Genomic DNA, 24,150 nt, shown 5'->3' with positions numbered 1-24,150 from the left:
TATTATTATTATTATTATTATTATTATTATGTGAATGAATGAAGATGAAAAGTTATACGGGTTTATTTTTATGTATATCTTTTCGTCAAGTTCTAATTAATATTTTAATTTCTGTCACGGATGAAAGATATAATATTGCACATGATACATTTCTCATAGTTATTGCATATTGATGCTCCTAAAAAGTATATGATATGGTTTATCATATTAAAAAATAGTCATAGAATAAATAAATAAATAAATCATCTTTTGTAGTATTTTTAAAAAATTTAATGAATAAATAAATTATTTAATGAATAGAATGAAGAACGAAATTTCCCATTAGTCAAATTAATTATATTAAAACTAAAATATGTGAGAAATAGAAAAAAAGTGATGTTATAAATCCATTGAATAAGTGGATAGTCCATAAAGTTAGTACATGAACAACCATTCATATTCACTAGATTTCAATGATCTTTTTGAATAAGAATGTATCTATTTATTATGATAATTAATATGGTGATTTCTCACTCTATAAATAGGGTTGTTCATTCACTATTGTATGATATATATATATATATATATATATATATATATATATATATATATATATATATATATATATATATATATATATATATATATATATATATATATATGAAACTTACATAGACTTGAATAAGAAAAGTATTCTCCTCTATCTTATACTTCTTGTCTTCTCCTCTTTAGGATTATATTCTTATGAGCTTGATTTTATAATACGATATCAGCACGAGTCTTTGCCAGTTCAAGTAAAGACTTTAAATAATGCATAATCTTTCTAAACCTGAATTTCCTGCTCTAGACATATCGAGAAAAAGCTATCTATCGTAAGTAATTGATGCTCATCTTGATGAAGTAAATACGACAAATTTTCACAAATCTAGGCGTGAAAAAGGTCGTGGCCCCAGTCGTGGTCGTGGTCGAGGAAGAAATTTCAATCACGGTGATCGTCTTGCACTAAATAATAACATTCAACACCAGCAGTGTAAAAAGAAGAATGAAAAACATGATGTAGTGCAGAAGAAAATTTCAGACAACAAATGTTATTGATGTGGAGGAAAAGGACATTGGTCACGTACCTGTCGTACGCCAAGGCACCTGGTTGAGCTATATCAAGCTTCCCTGAAGGAGGTGAAAAATAACGCAGAAGCCAACTTTATCACGGAAGATACTGTTGAAACCATGCATCTAGATGTAGCGAATTTCTTTGAGAATCCCTAAGGAAAGATAGATCACCTGATAGGTGATGGGTCTGTTATAATGTAAATATATTTCATTTTCGTTGTTTATATGAACTAGTATGAATATGTTTTCCTAGACTTGTAAATAACTAAAAGGTTGTGTAATGTTTTTATTTAGTAATAATATTATAATGTTTATTTCTTTTATATTTTTTATCTTAAAGAGTATATGGATACCTGGATGATCAATCATGAAGATATTTGTGTAATTGATAGTGGAACAACGCACGCCATATTCAAAGATGAGAAATACTTCTCCTACTTGCTTAGAAGAAAAGAAAATGTTACTACAATTCTTGGTAATTCAAACTTAATAGAAGGCTCCGGAAGAGCTACTATATTTCTGCCTAAGGGGACAAAATTTGTTATAGAAGATGTTTTGTTCTCTTCTAAATCCCCAAGAAACTTATTAAATGTTAAATATATTCACCGAAATGGATATCATGTTGAGACAATAAAAGAGATGAATGTTGAATACCTTGGTATTACCAAGTTTGTCTCAGACCAAAAAAAATGTGTTGGAGAAAATATCAACTTTATCTTCTGGTCTGTATTATACAAAAATAAGTATGATTGAAGCACACTTTATCGTAAATCAGAAGTTTACTGACTTAAAGACTTTTGTGCTTTGGCATGACCAAATAGGTCATCCTGGATCAATAATGATGAGACGAATCATTGAAAACTCAAATGGACATCCATTAAAGAACCTGAAGATTCTTACAAATGATGATTTTTTGTGTGTTGCTTGTTTCCAAGACAAATTGATTACTAGGCCATCACAAATGAAGGTTAACATTGAATTCCCTCAATTTTTAGAACGAATACATGGGGATATTTGTGGATCTATTCACCCATCTAGTGGGTCGTTTAGATATTTTATGGTCCTAATAGACGCATCTTCAAGATGATCTCATGTGTGCCTCTTATCATCTTGCAACCTGGCGTTTGTAAAATTATTGGCAAAAATGATACGATTAAGAGCGCAATTTCCAGATTATCCCATTAAGACAATTCGCTTTGATAATGCTGGCGAATTAACATCCCAAACTTTTGATGCTTATTGCGTATCGGTAGGGATAAAAGTTGAACATCCTGTAGCTCATGTTCATATTAAAAATGGCCTTGCTGAGTCATTTATTAAGCGCTTACAACTGAGAGCAAGACCTCTACTTATGAAAAATGAGTTTCCTACTACTGTTTAAGGTCAAGCTATCTTACATGCATCATCACTTGTTCGTCTTAGACCGACTCATTATAATAAATACTCCCCATGACAATTGGTATTTGGCCATGAATCAAATATTACTCATCTTCGAATTTTTGGATGTGCTGTATATGTGCCTGTAGCACCACCTCAGCGCTCCAAGATGGGCCCTCAAAGAAGGTTAGACATATATGTTGGATTTGATTCACCCTCCATGATTCGCTACCTTGAGCCATTGACGGGAGATTCATTCACTACAAGATTTGCAGATTGTTGATTTGATAAAACAAAATTTTTGCAATTAGGGGAAGAGGAAAAGAAACTTAAAATTGAAATTGCATGAAAAGTTTCATCATTATCTCATTTTGATCCACGCTCCCCTGTGTGAGAACAAGAGGTCCAGAAGATCATCCATTTGCAAAACATAGCAAATTAAATGCCAGACTCATTTACTAATTCAAAAAGGATAACAAAGTCACAGATAACTGCAGTAAATGTGTCTATCCGAATCGACGTCCCAAAAGGACCATCTACAAGTGTCATAGCTTCTGAATCACAAATACGCCTGAAGCGTGGTAGACCATTGCGTTCAAAAGATAAAAATCCTTGAAAAAGAAGTACAAAAAATGACACTACAAAAGAATCTCACGAAGAAATTCAAGATCTGGTTAATCCTGATATGTCTGAAGAGATCAGTGAACCCAAGACTCATGTCACGACCCAAATCCGGGCCGCGACTGGCACCCACATTTACCATCCTATGTGAGCGAACCAACCAATCTAAACCTTAACATTTCAATATAATATCAATAGAAAGTAATGCGGAAGACTTAAACTCTTTAATAAAATAAATAACTATTATTATCCCCAAAATTTGGAAGTCATCACCACAAGAACATCTACGATCAAATGACTAAACTAAGAGTATTCTAAAAGCTAAAAATACATAAGAAGCTAGTCCATGCCGGAAGTTCAAGGCATCAAGACTTGAAGAAGAAGATCCAGTCCAAGCTAGAAGCATTAGCTCACCCTAAATTTCCGATGTAGTAAGACTGGCTTGAATTACTGTTGAGTCGAAGGCGACGACACGTTTGCTGCACTCCACAAATAAACAAGAAGAAAACATAAAAGTAGGGGTTAGTACAAAACACGGGTACTGAGTAGATATCATCGGCCAACTCAAAATAGAAAACAGTATATATCAGATAATATCATAAAATCAACTAATATCCTTAGCATGCAACATTTACAATTACCATAGCCCTTGGTTACAACACCAAGCTCATCAATGAGGACTCACGCCTCCTCATCATACTCATTTGGGAATTAGGTTCATTAGATTGAATATATTAACATCTTTCATGATTCATTATCTTTATTCCCCTCATGTCAGTACGTGACACTCCGATCCTCGTATACTATCTTGGTACCGGAACGTGGCACCCGATCCATATTCTATCCTGGTGTCGAAACGTGACACCTGATCCATATTCTATCCTGGTACCCGAACGTGGCACCCGATCCATATACTATCCTGGTGTCGGAACGTGACACTCCGATCCTCATATACTATCCTGGTACCGGAACGTGGCACCCGATCCATATTCTATCCTGGTGTCGGAACGTGACACTCCGATCCTCATATACTATCCTGGTAACGGAACGTGGCACCCGATCCCCTAATCTCACTACTTTCATTCATCAAGCCTTCTTTTATACCAAGGCATCATCATTAACAAAGTAGATTAGGGTTTCTTTTCAAGATTTGGAATTCAATAGCTTCATCATGCTTATTTATTCATAATTACATAATCACATCATTCATGCAAGCATACAATTAAGCATATAGAAGGTTCACAATACTACTAACACATATCATTCGCTATTAAGCGTTTACTACGAATAGCATGAAACCATAACCTACCTCCACCAAAGATTCGTGATCAAGCAAGCAAATTTTCCCAAAGCTTTGTGTTTTTCCCCTTCTCGATCGTCTCTCTCTCTATCGATTCCCCTTCTCTCTCTTTCTATTCTTTTCTTTTTCTTATTCCAACCCTCTTTCTTTTACCCTAATTAGTATATAATTAAGAATAAAAGGTGGCAATAATGACCCACTAATTAACTTAAGGTTACCTCTTTTAACCCCCAAGTAATTAGACTTATTAACATTAACCCTCTAACCTTATAATTAAAGTAGGAATAGTCCAAAACGTCCCTTAAAACGTATCAAGAAATCCGACCCAGAGTGGGATTACGCAGTCTGTGACGGCCCGTCGCGCCTGCGACGGTCCGTCCTGCTGCTCTGTCACAGACTTCAGAGACTCAATTTCTCTGAAGGGTTTGTGACGATCCGTCCTGCCATTCCGTTACGAAGTTCAGAGAGTCGATTTTCAGTACCCAATTTAAGATTTTTTAAGTGTTTTGAAACGAGACCCTGCGACGGTCCGTCGTGCCCATGACGGTCCGTCGTGGGGTCTGTCGCTTCTGCCAGTTTTTCCAGAATTGAAATCTGCTGCTCAAAACGACTAAACCGGTCATTACAATAGATACCAATTTACCCATCGTTCGTCCCCGAACGATCACAAGAAGGAAAACAAGGGCTAAAAGGAGTACATGAATCTGTAAACAGATGTGGGTATTTTTCTCGCATATCCGCCTCCTTCTCCCAAGTTGCTTCTTCAACCGGCCGATTCTTCCATTGCACCTTGATGGATGCAATCTCCCTTGATCTCAACTTACGAATTCCCCTATCTAGAATGGCAACAGGTTCCTCCTCAAATGACAAATTCTCGTCAAGCAGAACTGAATCCCAATGGATAATGTAGTTTCCATCCCCATGGTATCTTTTCAACATCGACACATGGAATACCGGATGTACTCCGGACAGCCCTGGAGGCAAGGCTAATTCATAAGCCACCTCCCCTACTCGCTTAAGTACTTCAAAGGGACCAATGTACCTTGGACTTAGCTTACCCCTTTTTCCAAACCGCATCACCCCTTTCATGGGAGAAACCTTCAGCAAGACTTGTTCACCCTCCATAAACTCCAAGTCTCTAACCTTCCGATCTACATACTCCTTCTGTCTACTTTGATCTGCTAGAAGCTTTTCTTGAATAGATTTCACTTTCTCTATCGAATCCCTCAAAAGATCAGTACCCCAAGGTCTAACCTCGAATGCATCAAACCAACCAATAGGGGACCTACATCTCCTACCATACAATGCTTCAAATGGAGCCATATCAATGCTTGAGTGATAGCTATTATTGTATGAAAATTCTGCTAAGGGTAAGAAGCTATCCCAATGGCCACCAAACTCTATTACACATGCACGAAGCATATCCTCCAACACTTGAATCGTTCGCTCAGACTAACCATCGGTCTGAGGATGGAACACGGTACTAAGGTCCAACCTAGTACCCAATTCCGCATGCAGTGTTTTCCAAAACTTAGAAGTAAACTGCGTACCTCTATCTGATATAATGGATAGAGGAACCCCATGCAATCGAACGATTTCTGAGATATAGATCTTGGCTAACTTCTCGGCATTGTAAGTCACCTTAACCGGAATAAAATGAGAAGACTTAGTTAACCTATTAACAATCACCCAAATAGAGTCGTACTTACCCATCGTCTTTGGAAGACCAACCACGAAGTCCATTGCGATTCTCTCACATTTCCATTCCGGAATGGGCATCCTCTGAAGTGTTCCTCCGGGCCTTTGGTGTTCATACTTTACTTGTTGACAGTTTGGACATTTGGCAATAAAATCCACAAATATCACGCTTCATTCTACTCCACCAAAAGTGTTGCTTTAGGTCACGGTACATCTTGGTTGCACCAGGATGTATAGAATACCTTGAACTATGAGCCTCTGTCAGAATAGTGTTGATCAAATCGTCAACTCGGGGTACACATACCCTTCCCTTGATTCTCAAAACACCTTCCTCATCGATTTGTGCTTCCTTAGCTTGTCCTCGCAATACCTTATCTTGGATTCTGCGCAGTTTCTCATCATCAAACTGTCTTCCCTTAATCTTGTCAAGAAAGGAAGATCTTGCCTCCACAGAAGCCAACAATCCTCCCTTCTCATTTACTTCTAATCTCATCAAGTCATTAGCTAGAGTCTGGACCTCTCTAGCCAATGGGCGTCTAGAAGCTTGCAAGTGAGCAAGACTTCCCATGCTTCCCGCCTTTCTACTTAAAGCATCCGCTACAACATTCGCCTTCCCCGGATGATACAAAATAGTGATGTCGTAGTCCTTCAGTAGTTCTATCCATCTCCTCTGTCTCAAGTTCAAATCTTTCTGAGTAAAGACATACTGTAGGCTACGATGATCCGTATAGACCTCACACTTAACCCCATATAAATAGTGTCTCCATTGCTTTAATGCAAACACTACCGCGGCCAATTCCAAATCATGAGTTAAATAGTTACGTTCATGCACTTTTAATTGTCTTGAAGCATAAGCAATCACATTCTTCTCTTGCATTAGCACTCCACCCAAACCCGAATAAGATGCATCACAATAGACAATGAAATTCTTACCTTCCACTGGCAAGGTGAGAATGGGTGCGGTAGTCAACAAAGTCTTGAGCTTCTGAAAGCTTTCCTCACACTCATCCGACCATACAAATGGAACATTTTTATTAGTCAAGTTCGTCAGTTGGGAAGCAATAGAAGAGAATCCCTTGACAAATCGGCGGTAGTAGCTAGCTAGCCCAACAAAGCTCCTTATTTCTGACACATTAGTAGGTCTTACCAAATTCTTCACTGTCTCAATCTTAGAAGGATCCACCATCACTCCATCCTTAGAAACCACGTGCCCCAAGAAGGACACTGCATCTAGCCAAAACTCACACTTAGAGAACTTGGCATAAAGCTTTTTCTCCCTCAACATTTCCAATACCATTCTTAAATGCTCCTCATGTTCTTTCTTGCTCTTTGAGTATATCAGTATATCATCAATAAATACGATCACGAAGAGGTCCAAATATGGCTTAAAAACCCCGTTCATCAAGCTCATGAACACAGCAGGGGCATTCGTAAGACCAAAAGACATCACTACAAATTCGTAATGCCCATACCTCGTTCGAAAAGCAGTCTTTGGCACATCCGTTGCCCGTATTTTCAATTGATGATAACCGGATCTCAAGTCAATCTTAGAGAAGACACAAGCACCTTGTAACTGATCGAACAAGTCATCAATGCGAGGAACAGGATACTTGTTCTTTATGGTTACCTTGTTTAGTTGTCTGTAGTCTATACACATTCGAAAACTCCCATCCTTCTTCTTCACAAACAAAACCGGAGCACCCCAAGGAGATGCACTTGGTCTAATAAAGCCTTTGTTTAACAACTCTTGAAGTTGGGCTTTTAACTCTCTTAACTCCGCGGGAGCCATTCTATAAGGGGGTATAGAAATGGGGCGAGTACCCGGTTCAAGATCAATACAGAAATCAATATCCCTATCTGGTGGCATACCAGGAAGATCTGCAGGGAACACATCCCGAAACTCATGGACCACCAAAACCGACTCAATTGAAGGTACTTGGGTAGTGTCATCCTTGAGATGTGCCAAGAAAGCTAAACACCCTTTACTAACCATTTTCTTAGCACGAAGAAAAGAGATGATATGCACCGGATTGGAAGTGTAGTCACCCTCCCACACTAACGGATCTGTCCCAGGCTTGGCTAACGTCACCGTTTTAGCATTACAATCCAAGATCGCAAATTGCGGAGAAAGCCAAGTCATACCCAGAATTACATCAAAATCATCCATTTCTGAGATAACCAAATCTACATAAGTGTTGCTCCCCACAAAGTTCACCAAACAAGACCTATATACCTTTTCAACTACCACAGACTCACCCACCAGAGTAGAAACACGAATAGACATATCAAGTAATTCACAATGTAAATTTAGACCACTAGCAAATGAGGAAGATACATAAGAAAATGTGGATCCAAGATCAAACAATACAGAAGCCATGCAATCACAAACCAGAAGATTACCTGTGATGACAACATCAAATGCCTCCGCTTCAGATCTCCCAGGGAAAGCGTAGCAATGGGCCCTCTCACCCGTCTGTCCGTTGCCCCTACCATGTTGTGATGTAGTGGCTACAGGTTGCCCATCACCTCGGCCGTTCTAGTGACCACCATTACCTCGACCACCACGTCCTCCAGAATAACGGCCTCTACCATGACCACCTCTACCTCTAACATTTGGAGGTCTGTAACTCTATTTTGGACAATATCTCTTAATATGTCCAATCTCCCCACATCCATAGCACTCTCTGGGTTCATGCATAGGTCTCTTAGAGAAGTGTTGACCGGTCGGAGGTGGACCCCCAACTACAGTCTGTAGTGAAGACTGAATTGGTCGGACTGAGTAACCTCCGGAACCTTGTCCTCTAGAGTAAGAACCATTAAACTCACCTCCCTTTCGAAACCTCTTTGATGTCTATGCCATGGTGAATTCACCTGGCTTCACTCCTTCCACCTCTACCACGAAATCTACCACTTCTTGGAAGGATTTTGCCGTAGCCGCTACCTGTAAGGCTGAAATCCGCAACTCTGACCTCAACCCCTTCACAAAGCGACGAATCCGCTCTTGTGGACTGAAATAAAGTTGAGTGGCATATCTGGATAGTGCACGAAACTTAGCCTCATATGCATTGACCGACATCCTGCCTTGCTCTAGGCTCAAGAACTCATCCCTTTTCTTATCCCTCAAAGTTCGGGGGATATACTTCTCCATAAACAAGCTAGAGAATGAGGCCCAAGTCATAGGTGGTGCCTCTGTTGGTTGACACTCAACATGTGACCGCCACCAATTTTGGCATTCCCTTGAAACTGATAACTCACGAACTCAACACCAAACCGTTCTACTATACCCATCTTGTGTAGTAGCTCATGACAGTCAACCAGAAAATCGTAAGCATCCTCAGATTCAGCACCCTTGAAGACTGGAGGTTTCAATTTCAAGAACTTACTGAAAAGTTCATGCTGATCATTTGTCATTATAGGCCCAGTAGTCAGACGTGGAAACGTGCTTATATCTAATGAGGCATCCATACAAGGAGCCATAGTGGCTGCATGTTGTACCTCTGAAACCGGAGGTGTTGGTGCAGAAAACACTGGAGGTGCCTGACCCTGATCAGACAATCCACTAAGATAAGCGAGAACCTGATTGATCATCTCTGGGGTAGGTTGGGGTGGCAATCCCTCATTCTGCACTTGTTCATTTTCCCCTTCCTCCCCTTCTCTTATTACCTCCTCAGTCGGTGGAGGAGTCACTGCCCTAGTACCAGATGGACTAGGTTCTCGTCCTCTTCCCCTAGAGGACGTCCTCCCACGACCTCTACCACGGCCTCTTGCCGCTGCTCTTCCTCGAGCTACAGCCCCAGTGGCTGGCTCAGACGCACCCTGTCCTGCCGGTGTTGGTGTTGGTGTTGGCGTAGTCGTTGCTCTAGTTCTAACCATCTGCGAAAGAGAGTGAAGATGGTCAGATACCAATTTGTATCACCTAGATACCAATTGGATTCAAGTAGTAGCACGAAAGAAAGAATGAAAGAATGGAATTTTCCTAAAGTCTTATAGCCTCTCAAAGAAAAGTAAAGGCGTCCCCTACCGTTCCTTAAGACTCTACTAGACTCGTTCTTGTGTGATGAGACCAACAAACCTAATGCTCTGATACCAAGTTTGTCACGATCCAAATCCGGGCCGCGACTGGCACCTACACTTACCCTCCTATGTGAGCGAACCAACCAATCTAAACCTTAACATTTCAATATAATATCAATAGAAAGTAATGCGGAAGACTTAAACTCTTTAATAAAATCAATAACTATTATTATCCCCAAAATCTGGAAGTCATCACCACAAGAACATCTACGATCAAATGACTAAACTAAGAGTATTCTAAAAGCTAAAAATACATAAGAAGCTAGTCCATGCCGGAAGTTCAAGGCATCAAGACTTGAAGAAGAAGATCCAGTCCAAGCTAGAAGCATTAGCTCACCCTGAATTTCCGATGTAGTAAGACTGGCTTGAATTACTGTTGAGTCGAAGGCGACGGCACGTTTGCTGTACTCCACAAATAAACAAGAAGAAAACATAAAAGTAGGGGTCACTACAAAACACGGGTACTGAGTAGATATCATCGGCCAACTCAAAATAGAAAACAGTATATATCAGATAATATCATAAAATCAACTCACTACTTTCATTCATCAAGCCTTCTTTTATACCAAGGCATCATCATTAACAAAGTAGATTAGGGTTTCTTTTCAAGATTTGGAATTCAATAGCTTCATCATGCTTATTTATTCATAATTACATAATAACATCATTCATGCAAGCATACAATTAAGCATATAGAAGGTTCACAATACTACTAACACATATCATTCGCTATTAAGAGTTTACTACGAATAGCATGAAACCATAACCTACCTCCACCAAAGATTCGTGATCAAGCAAGCAAATTTTTCCAAAGCTTTGTGTTTTTCCCCTTCTCGATCGTCTCTATCTCTATCGATTCCCCTTCTCTCTCTTTCTATTCTTTTCTTTTTCTTATTCCAACCCTCTTTCTTTTACCCTAATTAGTATATAATTAAGAATAAAAGGTGGTAATAATGACCCACTAATTAACTTAAGGTTACCTCTTTTAACCCCCAAGTAATTAGACTTATTAACATTAACCCTCTAACCTTATAATTAAAGTAGGAATAGTCCAAAACGTCCCTTAAAACGTATCAAGAAATCCGACCCAGAGTGGGATTACGCAGTCTGTGACGGCCCGTCGCGCCTGCGACGGTCCGTCCTACTGCTCCGTCACAGACTTCAGAGACTCAATTTCTCTGAAGGGTCTGTGACGGTCCGTCACACCTGTGACGGTCCATCCTGCCATTCCGTTACGAAGTTCAGAGAGTCGATTTTCAGTACCCAATTTCAGATTTTCTAAGTGTTTCGAAACGAGACCCTGCGATGGTCCGCCGTGCCCATGACGGTCCATCGTGGGATCCGTCGCTTCTGCCTGTTTTTTTCAGAATTGAAATCTGCTGCTCAAAACGACTAAATCGGTCGTTACAACTCAAGTAAATGAAGAACTCTCAATAAGTTCTACATGTGATGGGATAAGTTTAGATCGTAAAAAAATCATAGTAGATAATGTTTTCGCATATGATGTTGCACTTAACATTATGCAAGGAAATGAGGATCTTGAACCTCTATCTGTTGAAGAATGTCGACAAAGATGTGATTGGACAAAATGGCAAGAAACAATTCAATCAGAATTAAATTCACTTGCTATGCGTGAGGTTTTTGGACCAGTAGTCCAAACGCCTATTGATGTTAAATCAATTGGCTATAAATGGGTCTTTGTACGAAAAAAGAAATGAAAGAAATGAGATTGTAAGATACAAGGCACGCCTTGTTGCACAAGGATTCTCTCAAAGACCTGGTGTTGACTATGAAGAAACATATTCACCTGTTATGGATGCAATAACTTTTCGATATCTCATCGATTTAGCTATACATGAAAACTTTGAAATTCATCTAATGGATGTGTTTACAGCTTACCTTTACGGTTCACTTGATAATGAAATTTATATCAAAGTTCCGGAAAGACATAAAATGCCTGAAACATGTACTTCAAAATCTCGACAAATATATTCAATCAGATTAAAAAAGTAATTATATGTCTTAAAACAATCAGGGTGCATGTGGTATAATCGCCTCAGTGAGTACTTGATAAAACAAGGTTATATAAACGATGCCATTTGTCCTTGTATATTTATTAAAAAAACAACATTAGGGTTTGTTATTCTTATTGTTTATGTTGATGACATTAATCTCATTGGAACTCAAGAAGAGGTTCAAAAGGCAATTGAATATCTAAAGAAAGAATTTGAGATGAAAGACCTTGGAAAGACAAAAATTTGTCTCGGACTACAAATAGAATATTTAGTAGACATGGTCTTCATCCATCAATCTGCCTATACTGAGAAAATCTTGAAACGATTTTATATGGACAAAGCACATCCATTAAGTACTCCAATGGTTGTCCTATCAGTTGAAGTGAGTAAGGATCCATTCCGACCTCAAGAAGAGAATGAGGAACCTCTTGGTCTAGAATTACCTTATCTTAGTGCAATTGGAACACTTATGTATCTTGCTAATGCTACGACACCTAACATATCATTTTCTGTTAATTTGTTAGCAAGATATAGTTATTCCCCTACACGAAGACATTGGAATGAAGTTAAACATATATTGCGATATCTAAAGGGAACTAGTGATACGAGTTTGTTTTATACTAACAAAGATAGTGTGGATCTTGTTGGTCATGCAAATGCAGTTTATTTATCTGACCCACATAAAGCTCGATCACAAACAGGCTATCTGTTCACATACGGAGGTACTGCTATATCATGGCAATCTACGAAGCAGTCTATTATTGCTACTTCTTCAAATCATGCTTAGATAACAGCCATTCATGAAGCCAGTAGAGAATGTGTATGGTTTATATCAGTAATACATTTTATCAAAGAAAGATGTGGTTTGAAGTGTGACGTCAAGATACCCACAATGCTCTTTGAAGACAATGTTGCATGCATAGCTCAATTAAAAGGAGACTTTATAAAAGGAGATAGAATGAAACACATTTCACCAAAATTATACTTCACACATTATCTCCAAAAGAATGGTGATATTGATGTGCGACAAATCCGTTCGCGTGATAATCCAGCAGATTTATTTACCAAACCTTCACCGGCCTCAACTCTTGAGAAGATGGTTCACCAAATTGAAATGTAGAAAATTAACCATCTGAAACGTGATTTTTATCAGGGGGAGTAAAATATGCACTATACTCTTTTTTCCTTAGTCTAGGTTTTGTCCCACCCACTGGGTTTTCCTAGAAAGGTTTTTAACGATGCAGCAAATAATGCGTATCAAAATATATGTGTACTCTTTTTTCTTCACTAGAATTTTTTTCCACATGATTTTTATAGTAAGGTTTTAACGAGGCACAATATCTATGGACATCCAAGGGGGAGTGTTATAAATCCATTGAATAAGTGGATAGTCCATAAAGTTAGTACATGAAAAACCATTCATATTCACTAGGTTTCATGAACCTTTTTGGATAAGAATGTATCTATTTATTATGATACTTAATATGGTGATTTTTGAAGTGATTTCTCACTCTATAAATAGAGTTGTTCATTCACTATTGTATGATATACATATGAAATTTACATAGACTTGAATAAGAAAAAGTATTCTCCTCTATCTTATTCTTCTTGTCTTCTTATCTTTATGATTATATTCTTATGAACTTGATTTTATAGCAATGTGACATTTATCTTTTATTTTATTTTTTTACCCTTTTTCTTATTTAAATTAATTAATTTTTTGTAGAAGTAGTTTACTCAATTAATTAAAAATAATTTTTTTACTAATAGAGGAACATTTACAACAAAAACTTTTCACATACTAATATACTAATTTATAAGGAGTAAATAATAACTATCCATAACTCACATCTTTCTAATTTCCACTCTTAATAGATTAATTTTCCATTTTCTTTTCCTTTTTTTTTTGACCTTCTTCTAATTATAAATTTCAAAATAACAATTTTTAAAAAATATTTTAAGTTATTTTCTCTTTATTATTTACTTACAACCAATATATCTATTTACATATAAAGTTAGAATGTTAGATATATATAAGATGATGCGGTACATTCCTATCACCTTCAATTACATTTATTTTTTTCAAAGTTTTGAGCATTTTTTTAAATATTTCTTCACCAATGTGATATTTTAAAAAATAATTCAAAATTTCCTCTTCAAATAATTACTCAATAGTATTATTCTGCATAATTCACATTTTCTTATCTATGTAATTTTTATTTTTAATTGGTAATTACTAATATTGATGACTTCAAAACCTTTCATGTGGATAACCCCCTAAAGTAATTAATGAGCAAGTTATGAAGTTTTTCTCATCTTACTTAGTTGCTACAAGTAACAATTTTAAGGAGATTTTATATAGAGTTTTGTACTTTATTATCATTTTTAAAATTTTTTATATATTATATACTTGTAAGTGTGTAGTAATAGTTTTGGTGTATTGCAACTGTTGCTTTTTTTTCCTGTTCTGTAATAATTATTGTGTTGCTATTTTTTTTTATCTTGAATGTTTGATTTTCATATTAGATTCATGTTAAATTAAAAAAAATAAATGAAGTATATTGTTAGTTGAATAATGCAAATGTAATACTCCTATTGAATTGCTTATGTAGTATTGACATGATTTCTCAATTTACCAAAGATGATTTTTACAAAAATAAAAGTCTACAATTTATCATTTTACAAGCAATAAATTCTAAAAGATATAATTATTCTAGATAAAATAATATGATAAGCATGACTTGAAATTAATTGTGTATTTCCACTCTAGGAATTTCATTAATATATATATATATATATATATATATATATATATATATATATATATATATATATATATATATATATATATATATATTAAATTATTGGTTATCTATTTATTTAGAGTAAAATTTTTCATTAATATTTTTTATGAACACCGTGTAATTTAACTCCGTCCTAAAAATATATTTTAGAATTTATTACAGCAGGAGAAACAAAAAGAAATTTTTCTTGAAATTATTTTTCTTTCTTTACACGTTTCTAAAGATAACATACCAAATAGATTATAAGAAATCAACTATTATAGTACTAAAAGCATAGATAGTGAAATATAGAGCTGCAGTATGGGCTAGCCCACCCCATCAGGGCTAACCCATATATGCTTCGACATTTTACGGGCCAGGCCGGGCTAGCCCATTTTTTGTGTGGGCTAGAAAATGGTTGGCCCAGCCCACAAGTACGTGGGCTACAGGCTTGCCGGGCCGGGCCAGCCCACTTTTTAATTTTTTTTTATAAATATTAAATTAAATTATAAATTATAATTTAAAAATATTATCATAAATATCGACAAAACAATATTACATTATGTTAGGCCTCATTTGTTTGCACTTAATGGGGTTTGAATCTTAATCATTCAGATTTGCCTCATTAAGTATGTTTGTTTTTAAGAACTGGATCTTAATTATTCAAATTCAATTCATTAAGTTCGTTTATTTTATTTTCTTATAAGCCTCTTAAAGGGTCTGGATATATCTGAATGAATCAGATTTGTTAAACACCCTTAACACTATTCAGACTAAAAAATAAGACCATCCTATGTTAATTCAACTATATCACGACAACTCATAAAAATGTTTTCTTATTTAATTAATATTAATTACATGCTTGCCATTATAATTTCCTTTATTCAGATTAACTTAATATACATCTTTTACTTTATAAATTAATCAATATATTTGAATTGATAAGCACTCCCATGATATAATATTTAGCACGGTTTTCAAAAAATTAGAATGTATTAGTTATTTGATCGATAACAATAAAAAACTTCTATAATAAATAAAATAAAATATTTTCCTAAACTATATATTTACTACTCTATATAAACTATTTTAAATTGCATTATATTAGATTCTTAAAGTATTTGAGTGCAAAAAATAGTCATATTAATGATGTAACTGTCACGACCCAAAACGAGCCGCGAGTGACACCCACACTTATCCTACTATGTGGGCGAACCAACAATTCCAAACCCCAACATTTACCACCATTCCAAGCATATATGAACAAAATATAAAGCGGAAGACTCAAAATCTTATTAATATAACCAGTACATAAGCTTCTAAAAGTTTATCAACTATTATTCCCAAAATCTGGAAGTCATCACACCAAGAACATCTATCCTCAAATTTCTAATTCTAAGAGTATTCAAGAAGCTAAAATAAGTAAAAGAGATGGTCCATGTCCGAACTTCAAGACATCAAGACGTGAAGGAGAGAGTCCAGTACGAGCTAGAAACAGTAGCTCACCCTGAATTATGATATACTGAAGACTAGCTAGGGTTGCGGACAAGTTGAAGTTGATGGCACGTTTGCTGCACTCCACAGATAACAAAGAGAAAAATACAAGTAGGGGTCACTACAAGGAACACGTACTGAGTAGGTATCATCGGCCAACTCAAAATAGAAAGCAATATATATCGAACAATAATATAAAATCAACTACATTACTTAAAAGGTGACAACAACAAGTACAATAACCATTGGCAACAACACCCAACACACCTATGAGGACTCAAGCCTCTACACCATACTTATTTAGGAAAAAGGTTCTTCAAAATTCGAGTATATTATCATAATTCAAGATTACTTCTCTTTATTATTATTGTGTCGGAACGTGACACTCCGATCCCCTAATACTACGTGTCGGAACGTGACACCCGATCCCCTAATTCTACGTGTCAGAACGCGACAGCCGATTCCCAAATGCTACGTGTCAGAACGTGACACCCGATCCCCCTAATTCTACGTGTCGGAACGCGACACCCAATACCCTAATGCTACGTGTCGAAACGTTACACCCGATCCCCTAATTCTACGTGTCGAAACGTGACACCCGATCCCCTAATGCTACGTGTCGAAACGTGACACCCGATCCCCTAATTCTACGTGTCGGAACGTGACACCCGATCCCCTAATCTCATTGTTTTAGTTCATCACGCCTCTTTTATGTCAATGCATCATCTTATAAGAGAGGATTTAAGGTTTAAGATTCAACATCCTCATCATTCAATCCATCACAATTTCATAATCACATCATGCAACCACACAATTAAGCATATAGAAGATTTTACAATATCACCCAATACATATCAGTTGCTATTTAGAGTTTACTATGAACTAGCATAAACCATAACCTACCTCCACAGAAGAATCGTGATCAAGCAAGCTACTTCTCAATGCCTTTGCTTTCCTCTTCGTTCTCTCTCTCTCGCTCGTTCGTTTCTTTCCCTCTTCCTGTTCTTTTTATTTTCTTCTACTGATTCTTTTCCTTTTACCCTAATTATCATATAATTCATTATGATAAAAGTAACCCATTATTTATTTCAAGGTTATCTCCTTTAACCCCCAAGTAAAATAAGTTATTAAACTTACCCCGCTAATTTCATAATTATAATCATGAATAGTCCAAAACGCCCCTTTAAAACTTTTAGCAGAAATCCGACCCAGTCGGGGTTACGCAGCTCGTGACGGTCCGTCGTACCTGCGACGGTCGGTTCTGCAGGTCCGTCACAAAGTTCAGAGAGTCAAATTCAGTAAAAGGGTTTGTGACGGTCCGCCGTGCCTACGACGGTCCATGCTGCAGTTCCGTCGTGAAGTTCAGAGAGTTGATCCCAGCACCCAGATTTTTGAGTTTAAGTGTTTTGGAACAGAGATCCTCGACGAACCGTTGTACTTATGATGGTTCGTCCTACCTGTCGTAGAGGGAAATGAGGAGAGCAGCAGGAGAATTACACAAGTGTGGGACAACGGAGTCCATGACGGTCCGTCATGACCATGACAGTCCGTCGCGTGATCCGTCGACCCAGTCCGTTTTTATCACAAATGATTCTACTGCTCGAAACGACTAAACAGGTCGTTACAGTAACTTGATGTTGAGTTCTTAAAAGATAAATTATATTACCTTGTTACGATAAAAATGTTCAAAATATCATTTTATATGAAAAAAATTATTTTACTAACAAGGTTTTTATAATATTTTATTGATATAATGTTTAATTTCAAATGTACATTCAGATATTGAAAACAAACTGTCCCAATAATTTAGTATTTAGATTCAGAGACAATATTTTAATATTCAGATTTACACATCTAGATCTTAATACACATCTTAATATTTAAATGTGTATTCAAATTCAAACGTCTTAATCTTAATGGAAACAAATGAGACCTTGTCACTACTTGTTAATCAAATTCACAAATAAAATTATCTTTATAATATTTAGGGAAAATGAACAAGTACCCCCTAGACTATGACCGAAATCCCAAAGACACGCCTTACTAAGGTCGTATTACCCCCTTGAACTTATTTTTTTTGTAATTTTGTGTACCTCTTTGGCCTACGTGGCATCCAATTATCTCTGACGCGCCTCAATTGCGTGGAGTCACATAGAGTGCCACATAAGACAAAATGTGTATAAAATTTTAAAAAAAAATTCAGGGGTAATAGGACCTTAGTTTAGTTAAGGCGTGTCTCTGGAATTTTAGTCACAGTCTAGGGGTACTTGTACATTTTCCTTAATATTTATTAAGTTTTTTTTCAACTAAAAGTATAAATATCTAAATAGAAATATTAACCTAATTGTTTTGATTTGGGATCTCTTTATTTTTAAATTTTAATATTATATAATATTTTTAAATTAATTTTTATTGGCCCACGGGCCGGCCCTACCAATATTTCTCAAGCTCACCAGATGAGCAGACTTATTCAGGCCGGGCTAAAAAGTCCATTTCCTTAAATGGGCTCCAAAAATCTTAACCCAACTCTATTAAATCCAAGGTTAGGCCAGGCCGATCCAACGGGCCTAGCCCATATTGACGTCTCTGGTGAAATATAAGTTGAAATATAATTTATTTGCTTTAATGATAATAATATTTGACTCAAAATATTTTTTTTAAAAAGATTATTCATAAATCTAACAAGGATACATTTACTAGTATAGTTTAAAGGAGAAACATACCAAAGGTGATGTGACACTTTTTTATATCCTTCATTGCCATTTATATCTTCTTCTTTTTTTGAAGTTTTTTTCTCTTCATTTTTTCAATAAATAATTGTTTATAAATTTAAAAATTCAATCATATTGAGTTAATTTCCTAAATGGTCATCCAAGTTTAGAGATTTGTCTTGAAATATCATTTATGTTTCATTTAGGATCAAAATATCACTCAACTATCACTATGTTCCTCCAAATATACTTAACACTTCAAAAGTCTCACTCTCTCTTAGTTGGCATGTCATGTCATTGAAACCTTTTTTTTTAAATGATAAACTTATTTAATACCACTTGTCACATGGTCAAATTTTCACCTCGTGGGACAGTATATGAAGGCTTGCACAGCTCTTCAAAACTCAGTCCAACAGCCAACCAAACACACAAGGAAACAACAAGCAAGACAGTCAAACAAACAAGGCCACAATACAGTGAGGGAAGCAAGTAAGGAAGACAAAGTTCTTTGGGAGGCAAGAGCCAATTTTCCAATATTTTCTCCAAGTATATTTTTACAAGATGAGATACAAGATATATTGCCTAAAACAATATACAAAGGGCTTATAAGTAAGTTAAAACGTTTGGGAACAAATTCCAAAAGAAAGGCTACAAGTGGCAGTCTTTACACAGATTTGTTTTTTTGCTTTATTGCCACTTGGAGAAACTGCTGCACAGATTTTGTCCTCAGCATGGTGGGGGGGGGGGTATTCTTGGCTGGACATTGTGGGCATTAAATGTTCATCCTTGCCTACAAGAAACCCCTAACGGTTGGGCTGAGTTTGGCACAATCTCTTGACCCTCCGAGCCTTGATAGGATGTTGCCGCGTTAACGAAGGGGCTGAAATCGTCGGATTTTAATGTAACGCCTTACGGGGCGGTACACGCTCCCCCACCTAATTTGGCGACGACCCCGACGCCACACAACTGCAAATAATTGTGGACCTTGTCGCGAAACTGCCACAAGTCCTCATACATTTCCCATGTTGCCTCCTCCGGTGCCGTCCCTTTCCAATGAACTAGGAACTGCGAGCTTCAGTTGTTGCAGCCCCTTCCACGAACAAGTTGATGATCAATTATGGCCTCAATTTGCTTGTCCAAGGTTGACGGTGTGATGAAAATTCTAGCTCTTCCGGACTGCCCGCGCTTTTTTTCTTCCATATCTTTAAAATACGATTTCAATTGGCTCGCATGGAAGACGGGGTGAATCTTCAAATGATGGGGCAATGTCTACTCGATATGAAATCTTTCCAGCCTTGGCAATGATCTCAAAAGGCCCCTCATACTTGCGAATCAAACTTTGACTCACACTCCACAATGACTTGAACTGCCTTGGATTGAGTTTCACCTCTTATTATTTTCTAAAAAATATATATTATTTTATTAAGAAGAAATTTTCATACTTAAGAATCTAATATCATAATTATTTTTTTTTTATTTTTTTATACTATGAAGAATAACTTTTAAAAACTTCTAATAGTATCATCAATTTTAAATAACACATATATTCAAAAATATTGATATATGAACCACTTATGAATGTTAACTTACATCAATTAATTATATATTATATAACTAATTAATAACATTAAAGGCTAATTAATTATTAAAAAATAATTAATTAGGTGTTTTGGAATTGTATATACTTACAATGTCTTTTTTTTAAAAAATAAAATAGAAAGTGAATAATAATTATATTAGAAAATAAAATTTTTTCTTGACTTATCAGTATATTAATCTCCTATAAAATGTATACGCAATGCAATTAATTATTACTTGTATTTCATAATTTGGGATGAGATCAAAATATATATTGATGTTTGATTGTATGAGAATTAAAATATAATATAATATAGGAAAAGAGAATAAAAATAAAAAATTAATTTAAAAAGTTAAATAATAATTTTCTCTTTCTTATCTATCTTTTTTTGTCAGCATTAAAAAATTATTTGAATACTTATGTAAAAAATTGCTTTAAATTTTCAAATAATTTATTTAAGAATTTTAAAAATCACCAGATAATAATTGCGCATAGAGATTTTTTTATTGAATTTTGTTTGACAAAAATATATAAAGAAAATTAGATTTTTTTTTTTTTTTATAATCTTCATAAATTCTCATGTAATTTATATATTTGGATTGTATTAGAGACATAAATTAATGAATTAGGTCTATTATTTTTTAAAATGATGATTTAATGACATGACATATTAACTAGAATAGGTTGATACTTTTGAGGTATTTACTTTTTTTTTTCTTTTTGGATAAAAAGTTAATATTATTCACTATTTAGTATTTTTTTTTTTAAAAAATATTGTAAGCATGAATTTCAAAATACACCGTTTATGTTATTGTAATAGTTAATTGACCTTTAATATTATTGATTCATTGTACAATTTATGATTAATTAATATAAGTTAGCATTAATGAGTGATTTGTATATCAATTTTTTTTAATGTATGTGTTTATAAGTATTTAAAATTGATGATATTATAGTAAATTTTAAAAACTTATTCTTCATAACATAAAAAAATAAAAAGTTTAACTATGATAAAAAATTCTTAAGTATGAAAATTTATTCTAAATAAACTAATTTATTTATTTTGTAAAAATAATATGATCATTATTTTAGCTAAATAGATTTAATGAATTAAATTAGTCTAATATTGAAAAAAAGATTTTAATGACATATCATGCCAACTAGGAGAGAGTGAGTCTTCTGAAGTGTCAAAGTATATTTGGAGAAAAATAGTGATAGTTGAGAGATATTTTGGTCCTTAATGAAACATAAATGATATTTCAAGTCAATTTCCTTAAGTTGGATGACCATTTAGGAAATTGACTCAATCATATTTACTATTCTAATTATGTCTAATAAGTTATTAAAACCTCCATCTATTTATCTTCTTTGCTTAAATAATATGCCTCTTCAACTTATTTCTAACTATTGTTATGATTTACCTAATTTTTAAATAAAAATCATATTTAGAGATGTTCAATGTCAATTTCCATTTTTCATTCTTTCTTTTTCTTTTATCGTTCATGTACTTAATAATATCATGATATGATCTTTACTTTGATAAAATTTATATATATATATATATATATATATATATATATATATATATATATATATATATATTTAGAGATGTTCAATGTCAATTTCCATTTTTCATTCTTTCTTTTTCTTTTATCGTTCATGTACTTAATAATATCATGATATGATCTTTACTTTGATAAAAATTATATATATATATATATATATATATATATATATATATATATATATATATTCTTTAAAAATTAATCATAGACATGTTCACATTAGTTTGGTACAAGTTCATTAAAATGAAGAAGGAAACTTAATTATCTTGGAAGATTTATCAAAAGAGATGGTTATATTAGTATAGAAGTTTGAATGATTTTCGAAAATTTTGACATTCAATTTAATTAATATTACTGTATTCTTTTGTATTATGTTTTGTTTAATATCTACTAATTAACATTGTTATTATGTGAATGAATGAAGATGAAAAATATCATATTTTTGTTCTTGTTTTTGTGTCTATCTCTTTGTCGATTTCTAATTAAATTCTATTTTTTTTTTGTCATTGTTGAAGGGATAATATTACCTATAGTACATTTCTCAATAGCTATTAGATATTATTATCCCTAAAAATATATTATATGATCTATCATATTAGATACCAATCACAAAATAAATAAGTAAACCGTCTTTTTAGTATTTTAATACTCTTAATTAATAAATAAATTATAATGAAAAGAATTAAGAAAAAATTCTCAGAGTTATTTTATAGTTATGTTATTATAAAAGTGCATTTGTTATTAATATATACTTAACTTATAATTATTTAAAGTAGAAACTATCTATCTTATTTTTCACATTAAAAAAGGAGTAATCTTTTGAATAGTTATTGTCATATATTATTTTAGTTATTGTCATATATTATTTTTTTAGTGATGATTACATCGATAATCAAAATAATGTTATAAAACTCATCCATTCCTTTATATGTGTGCATTCGTTTGTCAATTTTTAATTATTATTCTGTTTTCTTTTTGTCATTGTTGAAAGGTATAACATTACTAATGGTACATTTCTTATGGCAATTAAATAGTATTGTTGATAAAATATTTTTATTATCTTAAAAAGTATAAGAAATACATTTGAAATTATTGATTACATATTTTTATCTTAATTACCTTAACCTATTAACATTATATTAAGGCATTTAAGTATGTTGCCAACGGTTGATTTTCTTATGGCTGTGATTGATTGCCGTTGTGACATTAATCCATTACCATTTAAATGGGGAGTTAGAGAATTCCATAGAATTTTTGGTAATATATATAGTCGCAATGATTTTTTCTTAAAGTGCACGGTTAATGGAATGAATCTACCATATAAATATACACGTATACATAGTACTTTGGTGTAGAAAAAAGTGAGAAAGAAAGATTACATTAAAATAGTTTTTCTTCCTTATTAATTTGTTGAGTTTTCTTAAGTAAAATATATTTTTTTGTTAGATCGTGACTTTTAGTTTTAGTACTAGAAGAGCTTGTTAAATCGTAGGGGATACACCTTAACCGGTGAAATATACTTAAGGACAGTGCCATAGGCACGCCTCAAGCTAAGTGATGTTCGTGATTTCCAATCATTTTTACAACAATCTTAAGCATATTTCGGTTAACTTGGTTCATGGAAATGATTTATTTACCTACTATTGTTACTAATAATACCACCATTGATGCTCAAACATCTCATGGTGCCTTCACATGATTTTACCAAATACTTCCATGATAAAGGTTTTTGTGAACAAAATTTTAAGAGATGGCATGAACAAATTTTCTCTGCTCTCAACATGTATGGAGTGACGTCTGCGCTAACAAAATCAAAATCGAAGGAATCTGCTCCTGAGCAACTA

General features: G+C 34.5%; 1 protein-coding gene across 1 annotated transcript; it reads left to right on the top strand.

Moving 5' to 3' along the window:
• The first annotated feature begins 12,451 nt into the window (after positions 1 to 12,451).
• On the top strand, positions 12,452 to 12,961 carry LOC138347610 (secreted RxLR effector protein 161-like). The gene has a single exon (XM_069295911.1). The coding sequence runs from the start codon at positions 12,452 to 12,454 to the stop codon at positions 12,959 to 12,961; it is 510 nt and encodes a 169-aa protein (XP_069152012.1).
• Positions 12,962 to 24,150: the final 11,189 nt, after the last annotated feature.

Source organism: Solanum lycopersicum, chromosome 3 (genome assembly GCF_036512215.1).
Source record: "Solanum lycopersicum chromosome 3, SLM_r2.1".
Taxonomy (NCBI): domain Eukaryota; kingdom Viridiplantae; phylum Streptophyta; class Magnoliopsida; order Solanales; family Solanaceae; genus Solanum; species Solanum lycopersicum.
The sequence above is the reverse complement of the archived record's forward strand: the minus strand, read 5'-3'. Positions and strand labels throughout refer to the sequence as shown.

Coding starts and splice junctions, on each gene's coding strand:
- LOC138347610 (XM_069295911.1), top strand. CDS start 12,452: ATGGTCTTCATCCATCAATCTGCCTATACTGAGAAAATCTTGAAACGA.